Genomic DNA, 27,091 nt, shown 5'->3' with positions numbered 1-27,091 from the left:
TGCCCAAATGACTTAACCCTTTGACACATCTGGGTCTTTATGGCTCTTCTGAGTCAAGGGCTTCAGAATATTTAAGGTATTATTACACAGTCAGACACTGCAAATAAGTTGGTTTTTTTTTAAACTGAAAGACATTCAGCAGAAAATGCATCTCAGGGAAATTTGAGACATGCCCTGTAACGCTGAAAAAATGTAATTTGCTCTTAACCATTGCTGGCCAAGATTATGATTAGAGTCAAACTTCACATTATGCTGTTTTGGTTTCCCCCATATTAGTTTTTGGCCAGGTGTGGACTACATGCTTAACAGAAAAAGAACACACACAGGGTTGGGTCTTATTTACATATAAAAAGAGAAGAAAATTAAATACAACTCCGAATTAGGTGCAGAAATCACTGCAATGCAGAACAGTATATTTATTTACAGGCTAATAAAAATATATTCAGCTTAGCTACGTGTATACATCTTTTGCTAAATGTTCCATCTGCTACAGAAATGAGTGTATCTCATGATGTAATTATTTTTGGACAAATACAATAAATACCTGAATTTTGTTCGATACAACTGTGGATTAACATATATTGATTCAGATACAAACCCTCTTCACTGCCAAGAATACACTTCTACAAAGGAAATACTACATACAGCCTTTGATCAGAGTTAAATTTATTGCCATAAAGCACTTTCCTTATCTTACATGCTTTTAATTAATATTGGTCCCAGCTGCCAACAAACACTGTCCACCTTTAGCTTAAAATACAATTGTCTTACTGAAGATTTTAATAGGCAAGGAATTATATACCAAAAAAAATTGCAAAATTATCTTTAGAATATTATTTTATTTTTTAAAGTAAAAATATATATACACACGCAAGTAAACCATTTTACACTTTAAAAAATAAAAATGAAGTCTGAACACTGATTTTCCTCAGAAATTCTTCCAAGTCTAACTCAATTCAACCTCTGGGAATCAGCAGGACTCAGTCTTCCCGTTACTTACAAAGGGGAGAATACACATTTGTCTATTGAATCTGGAAATCTCAACTTGCAAAACTTTTCTCAGTTTAAATACTAATCTCTAAGCATCTCAGTATGATTGCAAATAAACCAGGACGTTAAGTCAGCTGGTAAGAAGTACAGTGTACATGGAGACAGACTGTAGTGTCTGAGCAAAATCCTCCCATTTAGGGCTTCCTAAACAAAGATTATGAAAACTGCTGGGAAGGAAATCTGGTGATGATTTACTGCTACCTGATATGTCTAGTCCCAGTCATTTTCTTCAGCAATTGCTCCTTCTATTGATCTCATATAGAGATAAAAATAAACAAGGTAAGAGCAGAGAAAAGGTCCAGCAGATGAAGAGAGCACAGCATCATGTGAAACTGGCAGACGAGGAATGTTAGGAAAATAGATTTAGAAACATTGTTCCACTTCAGGCTAAAACTGATCAAATGCATTAAACAAAAAATACAGTGTGCCAAGAAGTAAGGAAGAACAAATAAATTAAAAATTTCACCTTTCCCTCAAATAAAGGGAAACTGTACAGGCAAATTGAATGCCATTTAAAAAAGTTACAAGGTTAGTTGGACAAATCTAATTTTGTAGAACTGCAGGAAGTTTTCACATAGCGATGATTTTCAAAGACAAAATGACCACTACTTAGCTTTGAACTATCCCTTCCTGACAGAGAGGACATTGAGTGTTCCAGGCCACTGACAGTTTCAGAGTGCACTCTGCCTGAGTAGCTGTCGGAAAAACACAAATCTGGATGCAAAAGTTCTGGCAGTGGATTCATCTGCTAACACACAGCCAATGTGTCCTCAAATTTCTGAAGCTTCAGAAAAAGAAACATGCCTGGGGACCTGTTTCTTCTTCACACAGCTTTATTTTTAAATACTAGTTTCTGTTCAGTGAAAACTGTACAGCCTTGACTATTTTAAAAACCTTCAACAGTATGCTGTATGACAAACACTAGTATAAAAAAATGAACCAAATAATGTTACTCCACTGCGTAAGTGGAACTCATGCACACACACACACACGCACACACACACACACAATGATCGTGTAAATGGTGAAGTTAAGGGATTTATAAATAGCAAAACCTTTGAATAAAGTATATACATTTTTAGGCTTTTTCTATAAACATATATATATAGTGCTCCTAGGAGAGACAAAGTAACTGTGTTCTACATCACAACTTAGAACACAAGATTAATTGATGTTACTCTAAAGGCCTTTGAGGTTTTTTTCTTATGTATTTATACCGTACACTGTTAACACTTGCAAAGATGTCTTTTCACATTAGTTCCTCTTCCAATGTACAAAACTGTTTCACATTACAGTTCAACAGCCTGCAGAGCAGTGAACAGGAAAGATGGCACTGCATGCTGAAATAATAAGTGTCATGACTATGTAGAGCTTGTTTGTGGAGTGTGCTGCACCTCACCAAGAGATCTACAAATGGAGCATGAGAAACTGCTCAAGACACCATCCTCAACTTCCCATCTGCATCCAGGGCCTTTAGATGCACACCAATAAAAAACTACTTTAAGATATACTGCTCTCACAAAGGGAGTAACATTTTGCTTCAACAGTAAGACAATTATAGGTTAATAGGACTGCCATAACATAAAACAGATAGGGCCGGACACCGTATGATTCTGAAAACCTCCTGTAAAGTACTGTGCACTCAACTTCCACTTCCTTAAGGATTATTTTAATGTGAAATGAATATGTTTAGTACCTATCAAAAGCACTCATCATTTTGTATGGTCAAGCTAATGATGACCAACTCAAACCACTCTGCATTAGCACTAACCATGTCCATTCAAAAACAAATACTAAATTGATGATGCTCAGAAAAAAATACCAAAGAGCCCACATTATTTATGAGTAATTTTTCAACTAATCTCACTTTTAAAACCCCATACTACTCTGTTAAACTACTTTTGGAGCAGGTTTCAAATGGAACAAATGGTGAATTTAAATAAAAACAACAAGTCCAAAAATGTCACTCATAAAATTATCATGGGCTGAAGGACGATGATTAGCAAGCACTCCACTGCTTATTTGGGTTTTGATAGTCTTTGCTCAGATTAAAGCTCTGGGCTTCACTATTCTGAGGGAAAAAAATGGTTGAAGTTACAGTTCAAAAATCCTAAATACAAAACATATGGATGCAATGGAACTAGCCTGCCCCTCCATCCTTTTAGGGTTAAAGCATGTCTCACACCAAACTGAACATCAGTTGTCCCTTTAAAACATCCAAGGGTCAAAATTAGGCGGATCACACATTATTCTGCTTCCTTAGGGACATCAATGAGATTAAAAGTGGAACATACTGAGGTTATCCATTTTAGAATCCCACGCTTTGGTAGGATTATTCTTTTATTATTAAAAGAAATTCATTTCACATGCTGTGTGTTAGATAACTACTGTGTGACACGCAAAAGACAGTTTTCCACATTTAGAATTGCTCACAATGAAGCCCTGAGGTAACCGCCTTTTTTCCAGGCAACAGTAATACAGTTCCTTTTGACATTTAATCATCCTTTCATAACCTACACTAGTATATGCAACTTTAGGCAGTCAATATTGATTATCCATTGTTCCCAAAGATGGGATCTGTCCAGTTTAGTGGGTGGGGTTTTTTTTTGTTTTGTTTTTGATTGTTTTTAGGATAAAGACTCAGCAGAACGAGCTAATTTGGGTGCAGTGTCTTCTAATGAAGCTTCAACTGAATTCCCCAGGTCTCCATTTTCATGTCCATCAATACTTGGCTTCTTATCAAACACTGCAAGTTAAAAAGAAAATTTATTTAAGGAAGGAAGCAATCTTGGGAAGGACAGATCAGTGATCCTTGTTTCAAAAGCTGGAATGTTTGCTAAAATGACTACTAAAATTAAAGCTAACAGGTTTTTAGCAGAATGTAGTACAGCAGGAAAATAGGAACTGTTTTTTTACTTTTCTGATTTAAAAAAATGTAACTGAAGAAGCCAACAACACAAAGTGTTAAGAGGAATTAACGACTCTTAGTCCAGAGGTGGGAAAAGATAAGAATAAATTTGAATTTCAACCTTTGGGAAAAGATGACCATGAAAAAGGTTCATAAGTTAATTCAGTTAATTCAGTTGTATCAAAGTAAACCAGGCCAAACAGTGAGGGACCAACCAGATGAACTGACAGTCTATTAGTAGGTTAATTGAATTGACAGCAGATTAATTTTACAATGAATATAAAAACAGTATTTTCCAGAAATTGGCTTGCATATTGAGACTTCAGAATTAAACTGCATGTAACACATTTTAGAAGGTTTACCTTGTGAGGGTTTGATATCCACATTTGCATCTTTCCTATTAGGACCTGAATTTGCACCTTCTTCCAATTCATCAAGATATAAACGGTAACGGTGTCCACTCTCATCCTCATATTCTACGTTTTCATCATCCGAATCAACTTCTGGAGCAACATACACTACTTCAAATTCAATTTCGCCTCTCTAAAATACAGTGAAAAACAAAAATTTGCTTACTACTGCACAACTGCCCAGTAGGATTGCCAAGGTGAGCTAGGTTACTAAAACAAATACATTTTACTGTTGCAAACACATTTACAGTTGAGTATTCTGGATAGGTATCTGAGTTAAGTTTTTACTGCCTAAAGTAGTACAGCCCTATAGCTAAGCATTACCAAAACTACCTGAATTTCTTATAAGCCAGTACATTTCAAACAGTGATTTCTAAAGAGGAAGTTTTCTGATAAATTGAGCATACCTGTAACTGTCTGAAAATGGGAAGCAAGGCAGGAAGAAGATTCTAAACCACAAGGTATATGAGAAACATTGTTTGGCTGGAGCTGTTCAATGGCAAGAGTAAAGTGTATGTCACTAACTAGTTATTTCTGTGGCGCAATATAATAAAATGAATTCCATCAGCCTTACTGAATAATGATTAGCCAACACATGTGGTTAACTGGACCACTACTGACTCATCATTTTTCTCCCTAAATTGCAAAACATAAGAGGATTAAGAGTAAGGTGATACAGCCTCAAAAATCACTGTAGCTTAGCATTATGCTGTACTTAACAGGAAACATTAAAATTCAACAGGCAGAAAGCAGGAAGAACCTAAACATGCCTATGGATAACAGGTCCAAACTGACCTGTTGGGAAAGAATAGTTACAGCTTCTTTATGTTTGGCATCTCTTAAATTAACTCCATTTACTGCCAGAATAGCATCGCCAACATGCAGTCCTCCACATCGATCAGCAGGCTGCCCAGGATGGATTTCAGAGATCAGTATTGGAACACCATGCTCCTTCCCACCCTATTAAAAAAAAAAAAAAAAAAAAGAAAAAGAAATTTTAGTTAACTTGAGATGCCTTTTAACATAAAATTGACTTTCAGATAGAAGCTCCTAAAATATTTATTTCAACTTCTATTTTAGAAAATTAGAAATCACTGTTCACACAAAGAATGTTTAAGAATGTGTGAGCTGCTTCTCTTAATTCTTCTCCACACAGAAGAATGCAAAATTTCAAATATGTATTCAGAGTCAATGCAGGTAATTCCAAATACTAATAAAACTACAAAATCATATACAAACTAATGAAAAGCAGAAAACCTCATTAAAAAAAGTGTATCAGGCACCATATTGACTTGCAAGAAACAGTATTCATATTTAGAACGGAAGTATAATAGTCAAAATTTCCAAAATCTGTGGTAAAAAGTTCACACAGCTTTTGTAAGAAAAAAAGGTGAGAGATGCCAATACAGATACTTTAAAAAAAAAGTTACAGTCACAACAGCTAAGCTTGAAAGTCAGGTCTCAGATTGTCTAGACCCTTCTAAATACTTAATCCTGGAACCAGAACTGGCTAATCTGCTGAAGTGTCTATACCCTACACATAAGTCAAAATCATAAGTTTAACATAAAGTAGCAATTATTTATTTCGTAATCTATCAAAATGAGCCTCGAAGTTCTATGACCATAGTAGTTATGATAGTTATGGATTTGTGTATGCTTTTTTCATGTATTCTAACAATACATTTATTGATCCACATATTTTACAGAAGTAGGAATACAAACTTGAATTGCTGCCTCTGTGTCATAGAAAACAAATGCAAATATTTACTGTGATTGAAATTCCTAGTCCTTCATGGTCTTCTTTAACTAGCAAAACTTTTCTGATTGGACCAACACCTTGACTCTTCTTTAAGGCATCAGGATCCTAGTTTGATAAAAAACAAACACCACAAACATAAATGTGTGAACCCAAAACTGACACATTTCAGCATTTTATTTTTTTTTGAAATTATATACAGGCAGTGTATGAGCAACAGAGTTTTAGACAAGCTCCAGGCAGGAAAAACTTACAGTGCCCCTTTACAGAAAGGGTATGAAATCAGAAAAGATTCCTTATTATGCAGCCCTGATGAGAATAATTATTTAAATTATTTCAGTGCTGATTAATGCACAACACAGAATTTAACTTCAAAAGAAGGAAATCAGCCACATATTAAAAATATTAAAAGACTACACAGAGAAGTGCTGATCACTGCTGAAATGTTATATGACTTAAACTCATCTTAAAAGTAACCAGATGACAGAAGATGATGCAATACACTCCCAAGGAAGAGGGTGCTTGCTCAAGTTTATTGTAATAAAAATAAACCACACCAAAAGCCATTGAACACAAATCTAAAGGAGAGACTAAATAAATCAAGGGTTGTTTGTCTCTTTTGTTAAGTCACTGATGCCATTATGCATACCCTTAAAATCACAAACACACATATTTGTCCACCAATGTTTCATACGCAATTAGCAACATAAGCTACTAGTAAGAACCATCTGACCAACTAATGTACTTAAAACAGATCTAAGTAAAGCACTCTGCTGGAAGTGTTTGGGTTTATGCACTGAACACTGGGGCAATTAACAGGACATGTGCCAAGTTGGGTGAGTTCTACCAAAGCTACCACAGTGAAATGCTGTTTAAAGGCTTTGTTTTAAAAAGCACCTTTAGGAGGAAAAAATAACCAACAAACCATTATTTACTGTCAATTTATCTAGCCTTTTAAAAAAAAAGACATTAAAATCTATTTCAGTTCAAACTAATCCTAAAAAGTTTATTCTTGGTTTTTGTAAATAAGCTAGATCCACATTTTGAAACCTGCCATTAAAGTTATATTTATATACACAAATGTATGTATTTATATCAGAGGCTCAGTTTCCAAAAGGACTGAGTGTTCCTAGGTAAATCAAAGGAATTGTATCATCTTCTTTGGTCATTTAGAGGAATAAGCTATTCAGCACGTAACTGTCCATCAGTATACAAAACAACAACATATTTACAAGTGACATTTGGAAAAAACACAATACTGAAGTAAAAACAATCACAAAGATGAAGTAACTCATGTCTGGAAATCGTGGAGGAATGGCTCATGTCTTCAACTTACATGTCCTGGTGGTGCTTGCATCGGTCGTTTGAGATCATTCCGACCTCGACAAGCTCTAATGACAGTTTTGTGACGGTGAAGATGTATTTCTGCTTCCAGCTGATTCCACAGCTTGTCATGAGCAGGTCCTTTCATATCTCGGCCCAGTAACTGAATCTGCTGGACCCTACAGAGTGACAAAGGGAGTAAAACAATGCTGTATTACAACTGAAAAAGCAATGCACTCTAGGACTCACACACTTCATGTGGCTACAGCACGTGGTCACACAGCAACTGGTGCAAGAGCTCTGGAGATTTTTGTTTCTTCCTTTTGTTAACTAACTGGAAACGTGAGACTTTTCGTACTTAGTCTTAACCTTGAACCTGCCTCTGGGGGTGCAAAGGAAGGAAACAACAACAAAAACCATCTCATGTTAAGGGACCTTATGTATGGATTGACTTCACATACCTTCCAGCTAGCTCCTTATCTAAATACTTGGCTGCCAATCTTGCTCCATAAACCTCGGCCTGAAGCACAGCTATGTGTCTACGAAGAGCTTCATTCTCCTTCCTCAGCAACTTCACCTCAGCTTCCAGTTGAGCTTCTTTCACTTTTTCCTTCTTGTTAGCTTCAAGTTCTCTCTCCTTTACAATGAAAAAAACAAAACAAGAAAAAATGTTAAAAAGCTTTTATCCAAGTTAATGATGAAAGAGCACTTACTGCTTCTGCACACACAATCTGAAATTATTCTCCTGTGTACAAGACATGCATGCAGGAAAAGAAATAAAAAAGAAAGCAGGGACTCTGGCACTACAGTGATGGTTTGCATACTATCCTATACAAAGGTGGCAAAATTTAAGTAGTCTGAATATCATCCTTACATTTTCTTGTCTTGTAAATGGGATTCAAAGTTAAAGAATACTACTTTTAAAATTAACAAGGAGCTATGAAGCTGCTAAATATTTCAATTTAACCAAATTCTTTGACTATTATTATTATTATTGTGATGACATGGAAACATAAGTCCATATGTCCTTAAAGTGACAATTATTTTCATGCAAACAACCAAGAAATGTCCAGCCAGAGACATTTCCAAATCAGAGTCTGACAACCACATAAATAAAGCCAGGGATTCTACACATGAAGATGCCCACCCTGAGAAACCTAAAAGAAAATTAGTGCAAAACAGCTCTGTTAAAAAAAAAACCAAACAAAATGAACACCAACCAAACAAAACCCACACTAAAACCACACTTTAGGCAAGCTATCTCCCTCTGCCTCACTTGCTGAAAAAGGAATTATGGAAGTATAAATTAATCTCACAGTACTCCATCCCAAATGTAGAGAAACTGCATAATCATTACCTTTTTCAATACCCAGGGTACTGGTGTATAAGGAGTTAGTAAACTCAGATTGCTAATCTACAAAATCTACTTTAAGGAGAGCATGCTTGATTTATATCCTTTTATATCTTGCTCTGCATCTCTTTTACAAAGTGGGGGAAAACCCCCATTGCAAACCAGGAAACAGTAGAGACACAGGGTCTAATACTGTTTCCTTTCTAAAATGGCTGTCAAATGAAAGAGCAATAAAAACTAGGTTCATCATAATGCATTTTTGAAGACATTTGGAGTAGCCGAAAAGCCCATTCTCTGTACTTGTACCAATTACATTGCTAAACAAATAAAACCAGAAAGTGCTATTAAAGAAGCAATGGGACAGAAAAAAAAATTACAGAACTGGCAAGACAAATCTGTTATCAAATTGTAAATATGCTATTCACTATCCCAAGCCTGAATATAAAACCATTAATATGGTTGATGTTACCACATTTGAGAAATTACACAAGCTTGGTCCTTCCAAAGAGAGTTATTTTCACAATAGATTTTTGGAAACATTTATAGCATTTACTGACTTTGACAGACAGTCAACTCTGAATTTGACAGACTACTACCTCCCTCATCTGTTAAATACTTTTATCAGTTTAGATGAATAGAGTACATTACACCTACGGACATGCTGGTCAAGAATTGCCCAGCATAGTGCTCGGGAGGAACGGATCAAAGGCTCCTTGAAATCGCTGGCACTTCACTTCCTGCAATTCCCATGATGACCCACCTTCAGATCAAGTTTGGCTCAGTATCCATGTAGAAAACATGTCACACAAAGCCACTTCTGGTCTCTGGCCTTTGGATGGGGGTTGTCTTGTGATAATGACTCTCTGCAGCAAATCTCTTTATGAACTGCAGGATCACTCCTATATCAAGAATTTTGACTAATCTACATTTCAAGAATAGGAGTTTCTAAGATTATACCAATTCTATTATTATTTTGGTCTTGAGCTATTTTAATTACAAGAATTCAAGAGTGCCACTATTCTGTGTTGCCACACACTTTAGGAGAAGAAGGGCCAAAGTTCTGACATAACACCTGTTTTACAGTAGCTGCAAAGTCCATATACAGATACAGTGTTCCTGTTAGCTCTGCACCTATTGTCAATATTGCATCAAGGTACTCTAAATAGTATAGGCTGCCTGTTTGTTCACTCTTAGAACATTCTTTAAATATAAAAAGACAAAGACTAGAATTTAAGAGAGACATATTCCAACCTCCCTCAGAAAAGTGAATTCCTGAAGTGATCAAAGGTACTTGATCATACCACCAAATTTCAGGCAGCACATTTTACAGTATTTATACAAAGTAGCCAGCTTAAACACTCTCATTCAGACTCAGATTTTCCATTGATTTTTACTGAATTTGGTTTGCCATTTAAATTAAACAGGAAGCCAAATGTTACATTTCTAAGTAGAATCACTTTTAGTCATGCATTTTGTATGTTACACCTAAAACACAAGGCAAACGCAATCCCACACAGGTGTTTTCTTCCATTTTTTCCATTACTATGACTACTCTACTCTGACAGAGGTGGAAAATTACACCCAGAAGCCAATCTTCCATGGACTGTCTCCAACTGATCACCACATGAATTAAAAATAAAAAAAAGGTTTGCAATATGGGATCTCTGAAGATATACTGAAAGAGCGTGTCCCATTTTGAATGACTGTCAAGAGATCTGACAAAAGTCTCAAAAATGTCTAAAGAATCAAGGAAGCCAAATTATAGTATATTATAGTTTCATGCTTTCTAGTGTTCATAGTATGGCACAGGTTCTGAAAACAGAAAATGTATTTACTGTTGGTAATATTAAAAAACCTACTAAAAACAGCAAGTTTGAAGACCAAAGCTTACAGTTACCAGCTATCCCATGGCTTTTCAAAAAACTAAATACTGAGTAATGATAATGAAGCATATAATCAAAGTGGAAAACCTGTTTAAAAACCTTTCAAATCTATCACCACGGAAAGATAAAAGTCAAGTTTACTTCACTTTTTCTTCATATCTACATATTATTGTGTTCATATGCTTTTGGCTGTTACACCAGCCAGTAAAACATATTAAATCATGCCCATGAAAAAAATAGGAAAAGAGAAAAAAAGGAAAAGTTGACAGGATTTTTTTTAAATACAACATGCAAAATACATCATATTACACTCACAGATGTGTACAGTGTTTATGCTTTAGAAATTGTATAACACCTTAACATTTTTTGAGATACTGCCAGAACAATCTTTCAGAACGTCAAGTTCCCAGATACCACCTCAAACTAGCTGTAGCAATAATAAATAGAATGCATACAGACTTAGGAAAGAGGGCACCACATCTAGAAAACAAAAATTAAAATGCAAAGGAAATTCTTTACACAGCATCTTGCCAACTGTTAGGAAGAAGGAACAAGCCAGATCTGTTTTGCCAGTTTCTGAGGCCAACATATATACGTAAGTTGTTGCACAAAACAAAAGCACTGCGTAAACATAAAAAAAAAAAAGGCAATCAGCATATCAGCATACTTACCATTTCATCCACAGAAAGGACAGACTTAAGACAGAAGAAAAGAGTTCCATAATTAGAGAAACAGGCAATAGGAACTTCAAGAAAATGCAACAAACATAAATTACTTACTCCAAAAGGAATTAACCAGCAGACTGCATATTTCATTAGATGGCATAAAGAACAAGCACACTGCTACAATTCCATTTAGCAACAGTTTTGGTATTTTGCAGTGAAATTAATTTAAAATCTTACTGAAAACTTAACCTTACTGTAGTACTGAAAACAATAATTTTTCCTAAAATACCAAGAACCTCTATAATGAATAGCAAGATAATACAGTATTAATGAAAGGATCACAGAAAAACTCTTTGGCAATGTTATACTGTGGCTAGCACAGGTTTTTCCCATGAGAAATTTTCTTGTGTTTTATAAATAAAGATAAAGTTTGGATGTTGTTGGAACAGTGTCCCAGAACTTGGACAGTGCAGGCCTGGCCAATCAGGCCTGGGGGAAGGCTTCTGACTGACCAATCTGGGTGACTTTTGAGAACTCTATATATGTGATGAAATCAAAACAATAAAAGTCATTCCTTCTTGCCACTAAAAACTAGTACCTTCATTACTCTGCTAGCTGCTCAACAGCGACATCATACAGATAAAATATTTTTCCTTTCAGAAAGAACAACATAATAGGAGTTACAAGAGGGACATAAAGGATAGGCAGAAGTATCAGAAAAGGCATCAAGCACAAAAACGCAAAAAAAAAATTCAACTAGGCAACTTCATACTCTCACTGAGTTTTTATGATTACACAGAGAAGATTCACTACTCCTAAAAATGGATTTGGCCTAAACTACATGATCATCAATTGCTTAGCGATCTAAACATTTTAAAATGCCCTAGTTCACCACTATGTACAATTTTACAGATTAGAGAGTATGCATGTATGCTATGAGTCTACACACAAAACAATTGTGTCTGTTCCTCAAGAAAGCAGGAAGTCAACTAGCACAGAGCTTTATTTCCCCATTGTACATTCTGTTGACACAGTTCTTCTTTGCCCTCAGAGGCCTTCTGACTGCCAGAAGTTCAGCACAACAGTTTTTATTTACACAAACATCAGAGGTCCCATTTTATTGTCAGATGAGCAGTCTCAGTTTTGCCTGTTCTAGCTTTGCAAACTTTCATAGCTTTCTTTATCGGGAAGAGTTTAAAGTTAAGCTTCTGTCCATTAAAGCTATGAAATCCCCAAATGCAAAGTAAAACAAACTCAAAACACTAGTCCTCATATTCATAAAAAGGAAAAACTAAAAGAAATTAAGCAGAGAATATCTGTCTAAGATGTTAATAAAGTTCAATTCCAACACAAATAAAACCTGAACCAATGTATGTAAAATTTATTTATTGTCACCTGTGGGAAGAAGACTGCTGTCAATAGCATGGAAATTTAATATATCTTTAGAAATCATTTATAACAAGGTAAGGGGAAACAAAAAGCTTAAAAGTATTACACTCTGTGTTAGTCAGAAGTGAAGTTTAACTAACAAAATTTGGGGACCAAAATCACTCCAAGTAATGTGTTAACTTAAAAATTTTGCTACATGTAAATCTGCAGTTTCACACTTACAAAATGCTGCTGATATTTAACTAATGCTTATTTAAAAGCCATGAGAATTATTTAGAGCTCTAAATAAATGTTGCCATATGGTAGTTATAATTCAGTACAGAGTAAATGATGTGTGGACAACCCAGAAAATGTTGCTTTTATACTGAATATACAACTATGTAACCCTACGAAGACAGCTCTAATAAATTACAGCTTTTGAATCTGAAACACAAATAATTTGGGTTACTACTGTTGTTCAGTGATTAGCCTAGACATTCTTTAAGACTTATAGTCTGCTACTGTGTTTTATTGTACATTAATTAACAGGACAAAATAGCAGAAGATACCAATTTAATGTTCCACATATGTTGGGAGTAGATATTTGCAACTAAACTTGTGAAGCAATTTTAGAAAGTCAGAGAGAGACTTTGATTCATGCCAACAATTAGAAACCACATGTGTACAACACTACTTTTCTAATTTACAAAGTCATAGCATTAGAGCATGGATCTGTGGTGTGGCTAGTAACAAGGCAGTCTACGCTCTGGCTATCAGTCAATGCCAACTAATTGTACAGATTAATTATCGTTAACTTTTGTTGGGCTTTGTAAAGGTCTGAGTTTAAAAAAAAAGTGTAGTTTATTGAGCTCTATTACAGTCTTCTATTATTTTTTGCAACTTCAGTCTTCATAAAAGACTCACAATAAATCACAAAATATTTTCTAATTTTACTTTCAGAAACCACTAAAATGGTTTATTTGAAAACAACTTCTTAAATCCTTATTCTTTCTTCTGGTATTATTCATGTTATTTTTAATGGTTGCTAATAACCAATTATAAAGTTATTTCAAACCAAAGAAAATTAACACCTTTAACATGAAAAGTTGTAATCACCTTATTCACACCTTCCAAAGAAGAATTTCAGCCAGGAGAGGAAGAAGAATATAATCCTACATTCACGTTGCCATACTCACCAGTTTTGCCTTAATAGCCCCAGAGTCAACACTCTGGCCAGTCTTGGCATGTAGCTGAAGCTGAACAGCATGGAGTTGCAAAAGCTGATCATGCACTTCCTTTTCCAAAACTGCTTTCTCTGCCTGTGTTTCTGTCAGTTCAGACTTCAGATCAACCAACTGTGCCTGTGAAGATATAATCCATCATAGTTATGAGAGCAAGGATTACATGAGGTCACCAGAACTCTGACATACAACACAGCATTTGCAGATACAGGTATGCTATACGTGGTGGAACACAAGTTAAGAGTACTTCTGCCACACATTCCTCTGTAGCCCAGCTTTAACACTGGATCATTTACAGGATTTTCTCCCCAATTGCCACAAAATTAATGGACCCAAGGAGCCAGAATCAAACGACCATATTGCCAGAAGTAACAACAGCTGAGTTTTTCCTCATGCAGATAATGGTATGTGATGCTGATGTCCACTCCAAAACAAGACAATGGCAATAAACCTATGTAGGAGTTACACCCATAGCAATGTAAACACAACTTTAAATGGTAAAATTATTAAATCTTACTGAAAAAAAATTGCTCAAAGCAAAATGACAACTTTTTATCCAATGCTGCAGTCAAATAATCCTATTTACAGGTGGTCTATTATTTAACTGAAATAGCAAACTAGTTGGGTAAACCAGAAGCCATGAAATGCCCCTAAAATGCATATGTAGAAAACAAGAAATAGTTATTAACTCTTGAAAAAGTGGTTTTGAAATATTTTACAGTTTTCATGTAGGGTTCATATCTGGAATGAAAGAACAAATACTAACATGTCTACCATGTTACTTGTTATCGTTAAGTTCAAGTAGCATTTTATAAGATAAGCTACATTTAGATAAGCTTTAAAGCTACTATTTGCCAAAAAGCCCACAGAATATGATTTCAGGGGATTTTACATAAATTCCCAGAGTATATTTTTGTATCCAAAAAATTTAGAACTGAAGACTGAAATGAAAAAGTGACTAATCCTTAAAAAAAGCTCTCTCATATTAAAGCAAGGTATTTCAGGTATTTTAACAACATTATACTAATGTTCAAAGTAACAGTGAGTCTCAAGTTGTAAAACAACTTGCTATAAAATATCTATATCTGTTAATGAACAGAAAGCAGGAAGGATTTGACTATCAGTAGGGAGCGTTTACTGGGTGTAACTTCATGTTGATAATTTAGATGGACAGCCTCCTCAGCCTTCCAGAGTAATTCAGAGATAAGTAGGCACTTCCATTGGTGGTTCAGAGCACCTAGAGTGCAATTTGATGAGATGGATCAAGCCAACTTCCAGCTTGTGGCTGCCAAGAAGAACAATCTCCCTTCCTGCCTCTTGGCTTTGCCCTGTTGTCCCACATCTCCAGGACTGAACAGGGCAGAGCTACCTCCCCCTGTCCCTTTAGGTGGAGCCTCAACAGATCAGGCCAGCACTTACTTATTGCCCAAGAAATGGAGTCACATGTATTTTCACCTTCCAACTGCCAGAATGGCAAAAACACCTTGAAAATTTTGTAAACCCTTGCAGAACTCTAAAGCAAAAATTGCCTTTTACATTAAGATGACATTGAAAACACTACAAAGCCCAATAATTTCAGAGAAATGAGTTACTTACAAAGGTGCATTATTGTCTCCAGTGACCAGCCATCGTTAAAGTTTCTCTGTGGTGGTTTACCTACCCTCTAACAAAAGCAAACACACACCTGAACTAACACAGCAAATGAAAATACCACCTGCATAAAAGCTGACGATATAGTACAGAGCAGATAACAAAGACTTAATAATGAAGGCACAGTTTGACCCAGTCACAATTTCACATGTGTAATATTTTATTATTATTACATATTGTATATATTAGGTCTACTTAAAAAATAAGACCACCACTGTCTTGCTCCTTTCTAACAGCTAGCATGTTGACTTTCATTGCTTTTTTTCTATACACACACATACTCTCTCATCAACTTTAATTCTAAAGACCTATAGAATAGCAAAGTGGCAGTACAGCTAAATTAGACCAATTTAATATTGTCCAGCCTCACCTAGTATAGAAGGGCAGAGTTCCAGCAGGAAGAAAAAACAAATTTATTTCCCTGTGCAAATACAAAGCAGCCAGAATGATGGCCAACAGCTTCACAGGGTGAATGATGCCCTAAAAGTATCACAAAAAGGCTATCAAATGCATAATAAAAATTAAAAATTGTACTCTGCATATAACCTAGGATTTAAATTCATATCCTGCTATTTAAATCATAAAATCATGGAATCACAGAACAGCCTGGGTTGAAAGGGACTTTAAAGACCAGGTCCCAACCCATCTGCCATGGTCAGGGACACCTTGCACTAGACCAGGTTGCTCAGAGCTCCATCCAACCTGGCCTTAAACACTTCCAGGAATGGAATGGGGAACTCTGGACAACCTGTTCCAGTGCATCACCATCTTCACAATAAAGAATTTTTTCCTATTATCTAATCTAAACCTACTCTCTTTCACTCTGAAACCACTCTCCCTTGCTCTGTCACTACATGCTCTTGTAAAAAGTCCCTCTTCCATCTTTCTTGTAGGCTCCCTCCAGGTACTGTAAGGCCTGGATTAATAAAGAGCACAAAATAAAAATAGCAAAATGAGAAATAGTATGAGCATATATCATGGAATTAATCTGTTTACACATTATGAAAAGTCATCAGTCTATCCACAGGAACAGATGAGGAGTCACACCAAAATGCAAACACAGCAAGCTGCTTTCAAATCCTGTCATCTACTTCTATGAAGGCTGACAAATCTTTACATTACTTCACAGAAGCTCTGCCATTCTCAGCTTGGCCAGCTCACCTAATTTTCCTTTATATTATTCTCACTAGCACTGTTTCTTTAATCCAAATTCCATCACTTTGTTATAAAGGAAACATACGGGAAGGCTGTTGGAAATTCAACATCTCTACATTTAATTTTTAGGCTATTTAGTAAAAACCAGAGATGGGGCAGAGACAGCATAGGAAATGATAAGCACAAACAAGGACTATCAGTAAGGCCACTCCTTCCCAGAGCACCAATCACTGCATGAGGCAAGGGTTCTACAGAAAAAGATGGTGCCAGATAATACAGTATTTAAATTTGTATAAACGTAACAGGATAAACACAAAGATAAACTAATGCTGCGCAAGCAACTGTACTAATCCTTTCATTTGGATGTACTCTACAACAAGACTGTTGAAGAGAGATGTCAGGTATTTTGGTGGTCAGCTGCAACTGCCCTAGAATTTGCAAGGAAGTCAGCTGGGGGTGGAAGTTACAAATATGCACCCATAGGAGACCATTGAGCTTCATGGTTAGGTGAGTTCAGGAAGTGCCACCAAATAACAAATAGAGAACAGAAACTTTCACTGGGGAACAATAAGGGGCAGAGGTTGAAGAGAAGGTAGTATGTTTACTTTCATAACATCCTTTTAACTGCAACTTGCTGATTCAGCCCAAAAAGGACCTCTTCTGGGCAGAACACAACTGCGCAGATCAGCAATTACCACTCATTAGCAAGCACCACACTGCAAGGTTCCACCTTAGTTTATCTCTGCTCTCTTGTTTGTGTCTATGCCCCAACCAATGCACAGCAAGTAGCATGACCAGACTGTGGTCATAGAAGTAGGATCTAATGATGAAAACCTATTTCTAAATTCAAATAGAAGTCTACAATTCAAGTAAACTGGAGATCTTGGTCAAATTCATCAAATAGCAAAACTCAGCATTTATCTTCCAAACAATCTAACATACAGATGAAATCAGAAAAATAGTTTCGAAAGGCTAACTAAACAACTTTGGTGCATATTTTGCCACTTACCAGGTATTTTGTATTTTTCAGAGATTTTGCAGCTAAGAAAATTGAACACAAATTTCAAATTAAATACTCAAGAATTTATAAACTACTCTTTTTATTCCCATAGGAGATAAAAGAAGAAAAATCATGACACTAAGCAATAAATATTTCTTCCACAGAATATTCAAAAATTTAAAAAAATAAAAATCTCTAGGCAAAAGAGTCCAATGTCCTATTTTTAATTATTTCCTGTTCAAGAAGTTATGAATTAACAAAAAATTGGGTTTGTTATAAATTATCTAATACTAAATATGTCTTTTAAGCTGGCAATATAATAAATGCCATCTTAAATGCATTTAAGGGATCAATGGCATTTATAATCATGGAGTTCTTAGTCTTAATCAGTGTTTTTCATCAAGAGCCTAAGAACAAAGTAATAGCATTTAAACTTCTTCCAATTAATTGATGTCATGTTTTCCATATGACGGTCTGAACTGTCATCTGTACATTTTTCACAGAAAAGTGGCCATTAGTTATTCTAACAGAATAGTTAAGAATTACTAACCAAAAATAATTTATTTCTATTAGATCTCAGAGACATAATTTATTTCATAATTAGAGACATAATTAGACCATAATTTATTTCTATTAGATCCCAAAGATCTCATACTAAATTTATACATTGTAAATAATAAGAATGTGGACCTTGCCCTAAACAACTTACAACGTAAATACATGAAGGAGAGGATGAATAAATGTAACAGACAAGTACAAATACTGAGGTATCTCTGTAGAGAAGTGCACAACAGGAAGCAGACATGCTAAAACCACAAGGTTGCTCTTAAGCATCACTGCTTGAATAAGGCATAGAAGATGGCAATATTGCAACCTCTGAAGATCTAAGGCATCAGAGGGAACACACAGAAACTGAGAACACTTCAGAAAGTGGAATGATGGTGACTTACATACCATGGTGACAGGAAACAGCCTCCACTACTGAAAGGGAAACCAGTTGCAGGGGGATGAGGTGCACACTGAGAGATGGCATCATTAGATAAAGTAATGACAATGGTTATAGCTGTGGCAAAAGCTTTTTTGTTTTCTGAGCTATCATTGCAGTAATTTCTGCAATATGGACAAGAGTTTTATTTGAGCAAGCCAATATAAAATATATCTACAACTTACACATTACCCAGACATGAACACTCAAAGCAGAGCCAAGCTGAATTGGAAAGCTGGATCATAGGCCTGAATACTACTAGGGCAAGACAGTGGCATTATTCACCACACCAAACAAAAAAAAAAAAAAAAAGAGAGGAAGACCTGAATTCCCTCAACCTGTAATGAATGCAGTTCTTGGTATATGAATTTCTAGCTCAAAAAACATCTAACCATAATTCAAACATATTAGAAAACTCACAGATTTTTCAGCAAAGGGAAGCTAGATACATAGATACATAAGGCCCCAAGTGCCTAAAAGTCATAAGCACTCACCAAATGCCTTTAGTTTTTGTTAAATTTCAGGCCTTTAGGGTACACCTAATTCATTCTTATGCCAAGTCTTCTAAAGCCATAAAGGTCTGAAAACTCTTTCTAAAGATTATTTTTTCTACTATATAATCTCTGAATGCCAGAAGCTAGGAGCTCATTTCAGGATGTCTTACTTACATAAACAAGGCAATCTAGTGCCATATTTTTATCTGTATGTCTACATTTCTCCCTATTTTACCCTCCTCCCATCGATTTGAACTGAATTAATTTTCAAGATTCAAACAAATCTGTTAAAAGGGGTAAAGGTGTGTATGCACAAAGTTCTTACAACATACAACTTTTACACTGAACAGCTGCTAGTAGGAAAGAGTGACAGATTAGTGCCCTTTCAGACGGGGAAGTGGGAAGAGTCAGATCTTTAGCTAATTTGCTTAATCCGCCCAGAGACAGAAGCCAACAGCCCAGTCTACAGGCAGCACATATGCAGTTCTGAGCTAGAGACTGAGCTGCTGTGCTGTGTCCAGCCAACTGAGCAAAAAATGTAGAGATGAAAAGGCAAAGGAAAGGATGCTGTGATGATCATCCAACAGAACAAGGAGTGCCTGAATCAGAAGGTCTTAGTGACTTGAGAAAGTACTCAACACTTCCAATCCCCACAAATCATGAAATTTCCAAGCTCCATTGATTCAGTTACTAATAGAACACCTCTGGTGTACATATATATATATACACACATATATATATATATTTAATAGCTAATTTTAAAGGACAGGTCCTTCTGTATCTTGCCATGGGATCAAACCAAAATTCACAGACAATCAAGTTTATGAGGTGCTTTTATTTTCTCAGCAGCATGTCCTTATGTAATTTATACTAGACTCCATGAACTTTACAAATATATGCATTTATGTATTTCAACATTCGTTCCTGATCAGGACTATTAACCTTCTGATTTAAAGGCTGCAGGATCCAAGATCATGAAACACAACAGAGCACACTACAATACTGTAATTATGCCATGGCTTCTGTCCCTGTATATGCACAAAAAAGCAATATAAATATCAACACACTAGCATATTTGTTTAACATTGCATTCTGGGGGCATGTTTTTAAAGACAGAAACGTCTTTGAAAGGCAAAAGCAGGTAAAAAAAAACCTCAAAACTTTAATTATGTTTTACAAACAATGAAATCATTATTCTTAAGTGTTCCCATAACATTACACAAGTGCAGGACAGAAAACAATTTTTCAGAATGTGACAGCTGCAGCTCCTACAGCCTGAGGTCTAAACACACTCAGATACCAGATACACAGGTGGTTCAGTAACAACAGAGCCTGATCTGCACAGCCCACATATTGCCAAGTTTTCATGGGGAACCCTAACTTTGCATCAGCCCCTTGATATGAACTAGCCAGAGCTCTTAATTCTGATGTTTCTCTAATTGCTAGAAGAAAGGATTGTCTCCCTTATCTCACCAGTATCACTTCACTACTTCGCCTACAGCTCTCCAAAAGACAGTAACACTTTACTCTTCCTGAGTCTTGACTATTTGATTCTTCCTGTCTACTAAGCATTTGCTGCAATTTCTCACACAAACCTATTCAGTTTAATGGACTGACTTGAAGGAGAAACCATGAAACAGAGCAGAGCCCCATTAATCTCATAGTGCTCCCTGAAAAACTAAACAATGCGACAGCAAAAGGAATTTCTGAATAGACGATAAAACTCAGAAACCATAATTTTTTATTATAAACCCCCCCAATTTCACCACAATGCTTACCACTTGTCAATGATAAAAATGTTTCAAGATATTATTTAAAAAGACTGTGCTGACATTTTTTAAAAAATTATATTAAAAGCCTTTATTTAATCATTATTGTGACCCCGAAAAGGACATATGTGACTTCAATTTTTAGATAATGCTAAATTTAACAAAACAGTCTTTATCATGTGGCTAATAAGAACATGAACAACAAAATTTACGATGGCTGACTCCCTAAATAAAAAGTATGGTAGTGTAGCTACCACAGGCTTGGTAAAAATGTAGTATATGAAGACACAAATGAATCACAAATTAATTTAATGCACTTTTATTACATCCCATACAGAATACAAAGTACATAAGACAGATTACTTGCTCCATCTCTCAGGTTCCATTCTAGTCCTGAAAAACATTCAGAAGATTGGTCAGCAAATTAAAAGCATGCAAAGCAACATTCCTACCTTTTTATCCTCTCTGCTGAAGACCATTCTGGACATGTAATTATCTCCACACTTTTCCTCACAACAATTAAAAGATAACATCATAATAATACCAAATCTTAAATAAAGCGTCTTAAAAATTTGGTTGCCAGTTACATAAATGGATACATCCACCAATATTTTTATGCCTGTGACTGATCTTTTTCACCTCTATCATTAAAATACCTGCTACTGTTTCTTGCTACTGTTTTACTTTGTGCTTGACTGTTTCATTCTGTTTACAGCTATGTACAGAAAAAGAAATCACTGGTTTTTTTTAAAATTCACTTTGCTGACAGTAAACTTCTGACTGCCTCACAATGACTATTTTTGTCAGGTTCTTCATGCTTCTAGCTGCATATTAGTACGAAACAAAATTTGTTCTTAGAAGTTATATCAATAATTTTATTATTGCCATTACTTTGAAATCCGTCTCAGCTATGCAACATAACTCAGTAAATAAAACTAAGAAATATAAACTAATTTACTGGTTCCCTCTCACTTTCTCTTTGGCAATTCCCAACAAATAAGAGAGAGAAAAGGAAAACACTTTACCACATACAGACTGAAAATGAAGTAGGCTAGTTAAATTTCTATAGAAGTATATAGGCTTCTGATACATGAAAACAGTAATTAAGTATAGACATAACTGTAACTAAAAAGGGCATAATTATTCTGATAGAACTCATATGTATCAAACTAATGACAATTTAGTATATAAATTGTGGAAAATTTATATACTGGAAAATACATGTAAATCTGTATTTCCTGAATATGTCAAAAACGCTTACATTTTACGATATCCAATTACCTGAACCAAATCTCAGTCCACTGATGTTTCAAAAAAAAACCCCAACACACTCCATCTACTACCAACAGATTTCTATTCCAAAAGAGGAAAAGTATTAAAAGTCCAATTAATAAAGTAACACCTCAGCAAACACTGGAAATACTAATGACATTTGAAGAAAGTAAACCAGTTATTGCAACAATCCTCCCAGTTTTATATACATTTCTCATATGGGGCAAAAAAATCTTGGTCTTCAACAAGTGTATTTCTCACTAAAAGATAAAGGAGAGAAGGTGAAAAAAAACCAAACAGACCTTCCTAAGAAGGTGTATGGTCCTACCTTGATTTAAGTACTGCCAAACAACAGAGCAGGACTATACCTCTGCAGTGTGTTCCATAAGACAGACTTGCATGATTACCTATGCTTAGCTTTTCCAGTCTGCAACTGGGTTTTTTTATATAGACATCTTCATATTACCCACATCATTCGATATGTGCTTTACCTGAATGGGTTACAAGCTACTTCCAGAAGAATTCAGCTTATAGAAGCACGTTCCTCTAAACCTGCTGATTCCAACTTAATCGCGGACATAAAACTACATTGAACTTCGTAAACATACATGTTTTCCTTAGCTTTAGCATATACACAGGCTTAACACAACTGCCAAGATACAGGGTGTGCTCCACCAGACATTCCTTTCTAGCTTGTTCATTTCAAATTGCAGAATCAGATTGGCAGTCAAAGTGCCAGAGTTAAAGTCAAGCTCAGTTTTCACTGGCACGTTGACCTACTTCTTTTACTTCTACAAAATTGCAGATATGCAGAGCTTCTATTTTTTGAAATGGCCATTTAGACAATGTCACAGTCAAGTGACAGTCAAACAAGAAAAACAAAACCTATGAACTGCTTCTCAGTTAAACATTTCCTAAAATCTCACAGACTGACCACCAGCGTGCATCTGCGGATTTATGTGGCTTTCCAACAGTGAACCTTTAAAATGCCTGTCATCTTTTGTTCTAAAGGACTGAGGCCCTTACTACCCTCCATCAAGATACACTTCTCCATTTGTTCACAGTAAAGTGAGGCTGATCTCAGAAAAGACAGTGGTTTGTACTGCCAAACATCTTTGTTTTCTCCACTTTGATAAGCTACTTAATTCAACTCTGTCCTACTGTGACCAGCAGGAAAATTATGAAAACAAATCCTCCCCCCCAACATATTATTAGTTTAATTTAAGACTGCAAATGTTATTAGCACAGTAGTAGGTTCATAAACTTTCACCACCCTAAGCACAAGTAAATTCATTTGCATGCATCCCCTGTGCATCTGCAACACCTTCAGGCTCCTTCTAAAAATAACTTGGCCCAGAATTGCCAACATACAGCTGCTTCTTTGGAAACTATTGTCTTCCTGGAACATTTTTTTCACTATTCAGGAACATCCTTCATGCAATATTTTACCTGGACTCCTCTCTCTAGAAGTAGGTACACACCAAGACGGCAAAAATTTTTTGAGAAGTCCTACAGCAGGAGCTTCCATCCACCAAACCTCAAGCTGTGCCTCTTAAAAGCAATTGTACCAATCTGAGAATGCATATTAAGCTGATAAAGTGGATAAATCAAAGTCTGAATTTAATTTCTTCATTCTTGCCTGTAATATTATAAGACTCAACAATTCTGGTCAAGGAAATGGTATCCACAAACAACACAATGATACTCATAACTTTTTGTTGTTTTCCTCTATGAAATAATATCACTCATTCAGTAAGACAAGTCCAGGCAAATGCAGCTGCAGGAGTAAGCTTAGTCAAACTTAGCTTCAGTCCAAGTATTATTTTAACCCAAAAAAAGGTGCATTTCTCAAGATGGATCTAATTTATTGGCTTGAATAAGGGTACTTAAATAAACTATTATTGATGACTTTTTTGTGAATGTGACAAAAGCTTTGTATTAAAATGTACAAGCAGTATAAAATTACAATGGTGAGTTATTAAGAAATTATTGCAATCTTAAAAGTTACATGAACTACAGTATCTTGCATTATAAAAAAGGAGTAAAACCACTAATCACATCCTAAACTCTAGTACTGATGTTAGTGATTTCTTTCAACATATTTAATTGTACTCTTCATATTGGTCACTGGGGTTTTTTACTAGAAATCTGTGCACATAAGAAGACAAGACACTCATTTTCAACAGAGCAGCTCCATCTTTTGGAGATTTTAAATGGCACCTTTCATTTCAAGTTTATGACTCCAATAAACATGAAGTCCTAAAATTAACAACCTTCAAGGCAATACTAAAGTCTTCTAAAGGGCTATTTGAAAGATAAAAACTCCTTTATATGTATGAGGCCTAACACTACTCCCAGTAATAAAAATATTTCACAAAGTAAGACTTTTTATTCACTTCTAAAGCACTCACTCTAGATTATCAGTATCATTTTTATCAAACAATTACCTAAAGCATGTAGATATACACAATAATTATGCTAATTATTAACAACTGCTAACTGTGCTCCTTTGCTCTTCAACTTATAAGAGACTTAGCTTTACCTTTTTACAAAACATTTAATCTTGAAACAACCTTTTAGAGAAATCCATTATCTTAAAATAATCTGGATATGCACCTGGTTTACAGGCCTGTACACAACACCCACCATCCCTGGGTAATATGCAACAAATTCTGATTAACTACCAGAAACTAATAAATTTCATTTTACTATACTTATACTTCATGAAGCCTACTGTATAGGTTGATACTGTGTATAACATGTAGAGTAACATAAACATCACTACAGTAAGCATTCTGATTAAATAAAGAATGGGATGGAAAAAAATGGGATCTCTGTTCTACTCTGAAAAATTCTGCTCCTCTGTTAAACCCCACGGGTTCTTTTGCATAACAATGTCTTCATACCAGGAAGAAACCTGATTAAAACCAAAGACAATCTACTTACTTCCTACTGAAAGACACACCTTCAGAAGAGAAGGTTATTGCTTGAAGACTCTAAAATTCTTTTATGACAGTAAGTGTAACACAAAGGACTGAAAGAAGGAAATTCTGTCTTTTGAAGCTCTTACAAAGCCAACATTTTCACAATTTCTCAGAATTTCCCCTCTTACTCCTGTATACTTACAAGTTAAAAGAACAAACAATAAAAGTCTAAAAGGTATGGCCTACAGGACATACTGAAGAAACTGAAGGGCTTTAGCCCAGGGAAAAGGTACCTGAGGAAGAAACATCAAAAGCCTTCTAATTGTAACTGAAAGACAAGAGGGCAGTTCACACTCACACCTGTTAAGGACACCTCAAGTAACACCTACTAAACTAAAGATACTCAGGTTGGACAGACATAAAATGACCATGAAGTTCTCCAGCATCTCCTTCCAGAGCACCCCAGTTTTTTCACAGGCCAAAGGACCTGCAGCCCTGCCTCTCAACAGCATCAGAACGAGGTAACTTGCCTCCAGCTTCTTTCTTCCCACCCTGACTGAAACTCTGTATCAGCCATGAAGAAAACTTTCCAACAGGAAGGCCAGTTATTCTCCTCACAAACTGTGCGACCTCTGCTATTATTTTCAGTAACTAAGCTTGGCAGAGAGCTACTTGATCTGCTTTGAAGTGTGAAGGGACAAGAGGGCCTGTCAAAGTCCATCCCCAGTCCACTTTTCTGTTTTCTTTACTTGTAAGGAGGAACAATGTCCTCATTTGAGCGACTGACTCTAAGCTTTAAGCACCTCAATCCTGTCTTTGTCCTCTTTCTAAAAAGGTTTTCCAAATTCACAGAATCTCGGAATCAGTTAGGCTGGAAAAGAACTGTGGGATCATCAAGTCCAACCTGTGACTGAACACCACTACGGCAACCAGACCATGGCACTCAGTGCCACATCCAGTCTTTCCCCGAACACCTCCAGGGACGGTGACTCCACCACCACCCTGGGCAGCCCATTGCAGAGTCTCACAGCCCTTCCGCGAAGAACTTCTTCGTAATGTCCAACCTAAACCTCCCCTGGCGCAGCTTAAGGCTGTGTCCTCTGGTTCTGACTCAGAGCAAAGAGAAGGCCAGTCAGCAGCATCTGTTGCCCAAGATTCCTGCCTTCAACACCACAGAGAACTCCTCTGGCACGCACCGCTCCATGCCAGAGCTGGAACTGCCAAACCCAGAGGGAGGATCGCCGCGGCCAGGCCTGAATCCTAAAACGCGAGGCCTGGTGAATCCTCCTCAGCTGCTTCGGGGCAGGAAACGAGCAGGAAGAAACCCGGAGGAGCTCCCGCTGTGCCCGGGCAGGGCTCGGCGCACGCCGCCGCCACCCCGACACGTCCGGGGATGCTCGCCCGGCCCGGCCCCGCCCGGTGCCACGGCAGCCGCTCACCTCCAGCTTGTGGTTGATCTGGGACACGGTCTGAGCCTTGTGGCACAGCTGGGCGAAGCACGAGCTCAGGCTCGTCATCTTCTGCCGCCCCTCGTACGTGATGTCGGCCTGGTCGGGGTCGATCTCGCCCAGCAGCAGGTCCACGTCCACGAACGCCTTGTCGAACTCCTTCTCCAGCACCTCCAGCCAGCGGAACATGGACACGCCGCCGCCCGCCGCCGCTGCCGAGGCCGGGCCGGCCGCGCCCGGACCACAGGGACCGCCGGCCGCCGCCGACATGCTGCCGCCGCCGCCGCCCGCTCCCCTCACCCGGCCCTGCCCCCGCCTTTGCCGCTGCCGCCCCGCTCCCGGCCCGCAGGACGCGGCCCCAGCCCGGCCCCGCTCCCGGCCCCGCTCCCGCGGCAGCCACGCAGGGAGCGCGGGGACGCGCCTGCGCGCCGGCCGCCGG

The 27,091-nt window shown here is 36.9% G+C and overlaps 1 protein-coding gene across 2 annotated transcripts; it reads right to left on the bottom strand.

Moving 5' to 3' along the window:
- Positions 1–379: 379 nt before the first annotated feature.
- On the bottom strand, positions 380–26,975 carry GOPC (golgi associated PDZ and coiled-coil motif containing). 2 transcript variants are annotated; one of them, XM_085056103.1, is made up of 9 exons: positions 26,644–26,975; positions 13,911–14,075; positions 11,353–11,376; positions 7,909–8,084; positions 7,461–7,626; positions 6,137–6,232; positions 5,164–5,328; positions 4,321–4,501; positions 380–3,796 (listed from the first exon to the last, which is right to left on the bottom strand). In XM_085056103.1, exons 1-9 carry the CDS (start codon positions 26,920–26,922, stop codon positions 3,678–3,680), a joined length of 1,371 nt encoding a protein of 456 aa, XP_084912229.1. In that variant the 5' UTR covers positions 26,923–26,975; the 3' UTR covers positions 380–3,677. The 2 variants fall into 2 exon arrangements, with proteins under 2 accessions (XP_084912229.1, XP_084912230.1); XM_085056104.1 differs by lacking the exon at positions 11,353–11,376 and having other exon boundaries at positions 26,644–26,974.
- Positions 26,976–27,091: the final 116 nt, after the last annotated feature.

This window comes from Lichenostomus cassidix, chromosome 3 (genome assembly GCF_008360975.1).
Source record: "Lichenostomus cassidix isolate B80296 chromosome 3, HeHo_3.0, whole genome shotgun sequence".
Classification (NCBI taxonomy): domain Eukaryota; kingdom Metazoa; phylum Chordata; class Aves; order Passeriformes; family Meliphagidae; genus Lichenostomus; species Lichenostomus cassidix.
Note: the sequence above shows the minus strand (reverse complement) of the source record. Positions and strands in the feature narration are given on the sequence as shown.

What these genes read in the sequence shown, in the direction of transcription:
- GOPC (XM_085056103.1), bottom strand. Translation starts at nt 26,922, where the DNA reads ATGTCGGCGGCGGCCGGCGGTCCCTGTGGTCCGGGCGCGGCCGGCCCG. An exon ending in GACTAGGAATTTCAATCACA is followed by an intron (nt 5,329 to 6,136) that starts GTAAATATTTGC and finishes TTTTTTTAATAG; the next exon opens with GGTGGGAAGGAGCATGGTGT. An exon ending in TAACTATTCTTTCCCAACAG is followed by an intron (nt 4,502 to 5,163) that starts GTCAGTTTGGAC and finishes ACTGTATTTTAG; the next exon opens with AGAGGCGAAATTGAATTTGA.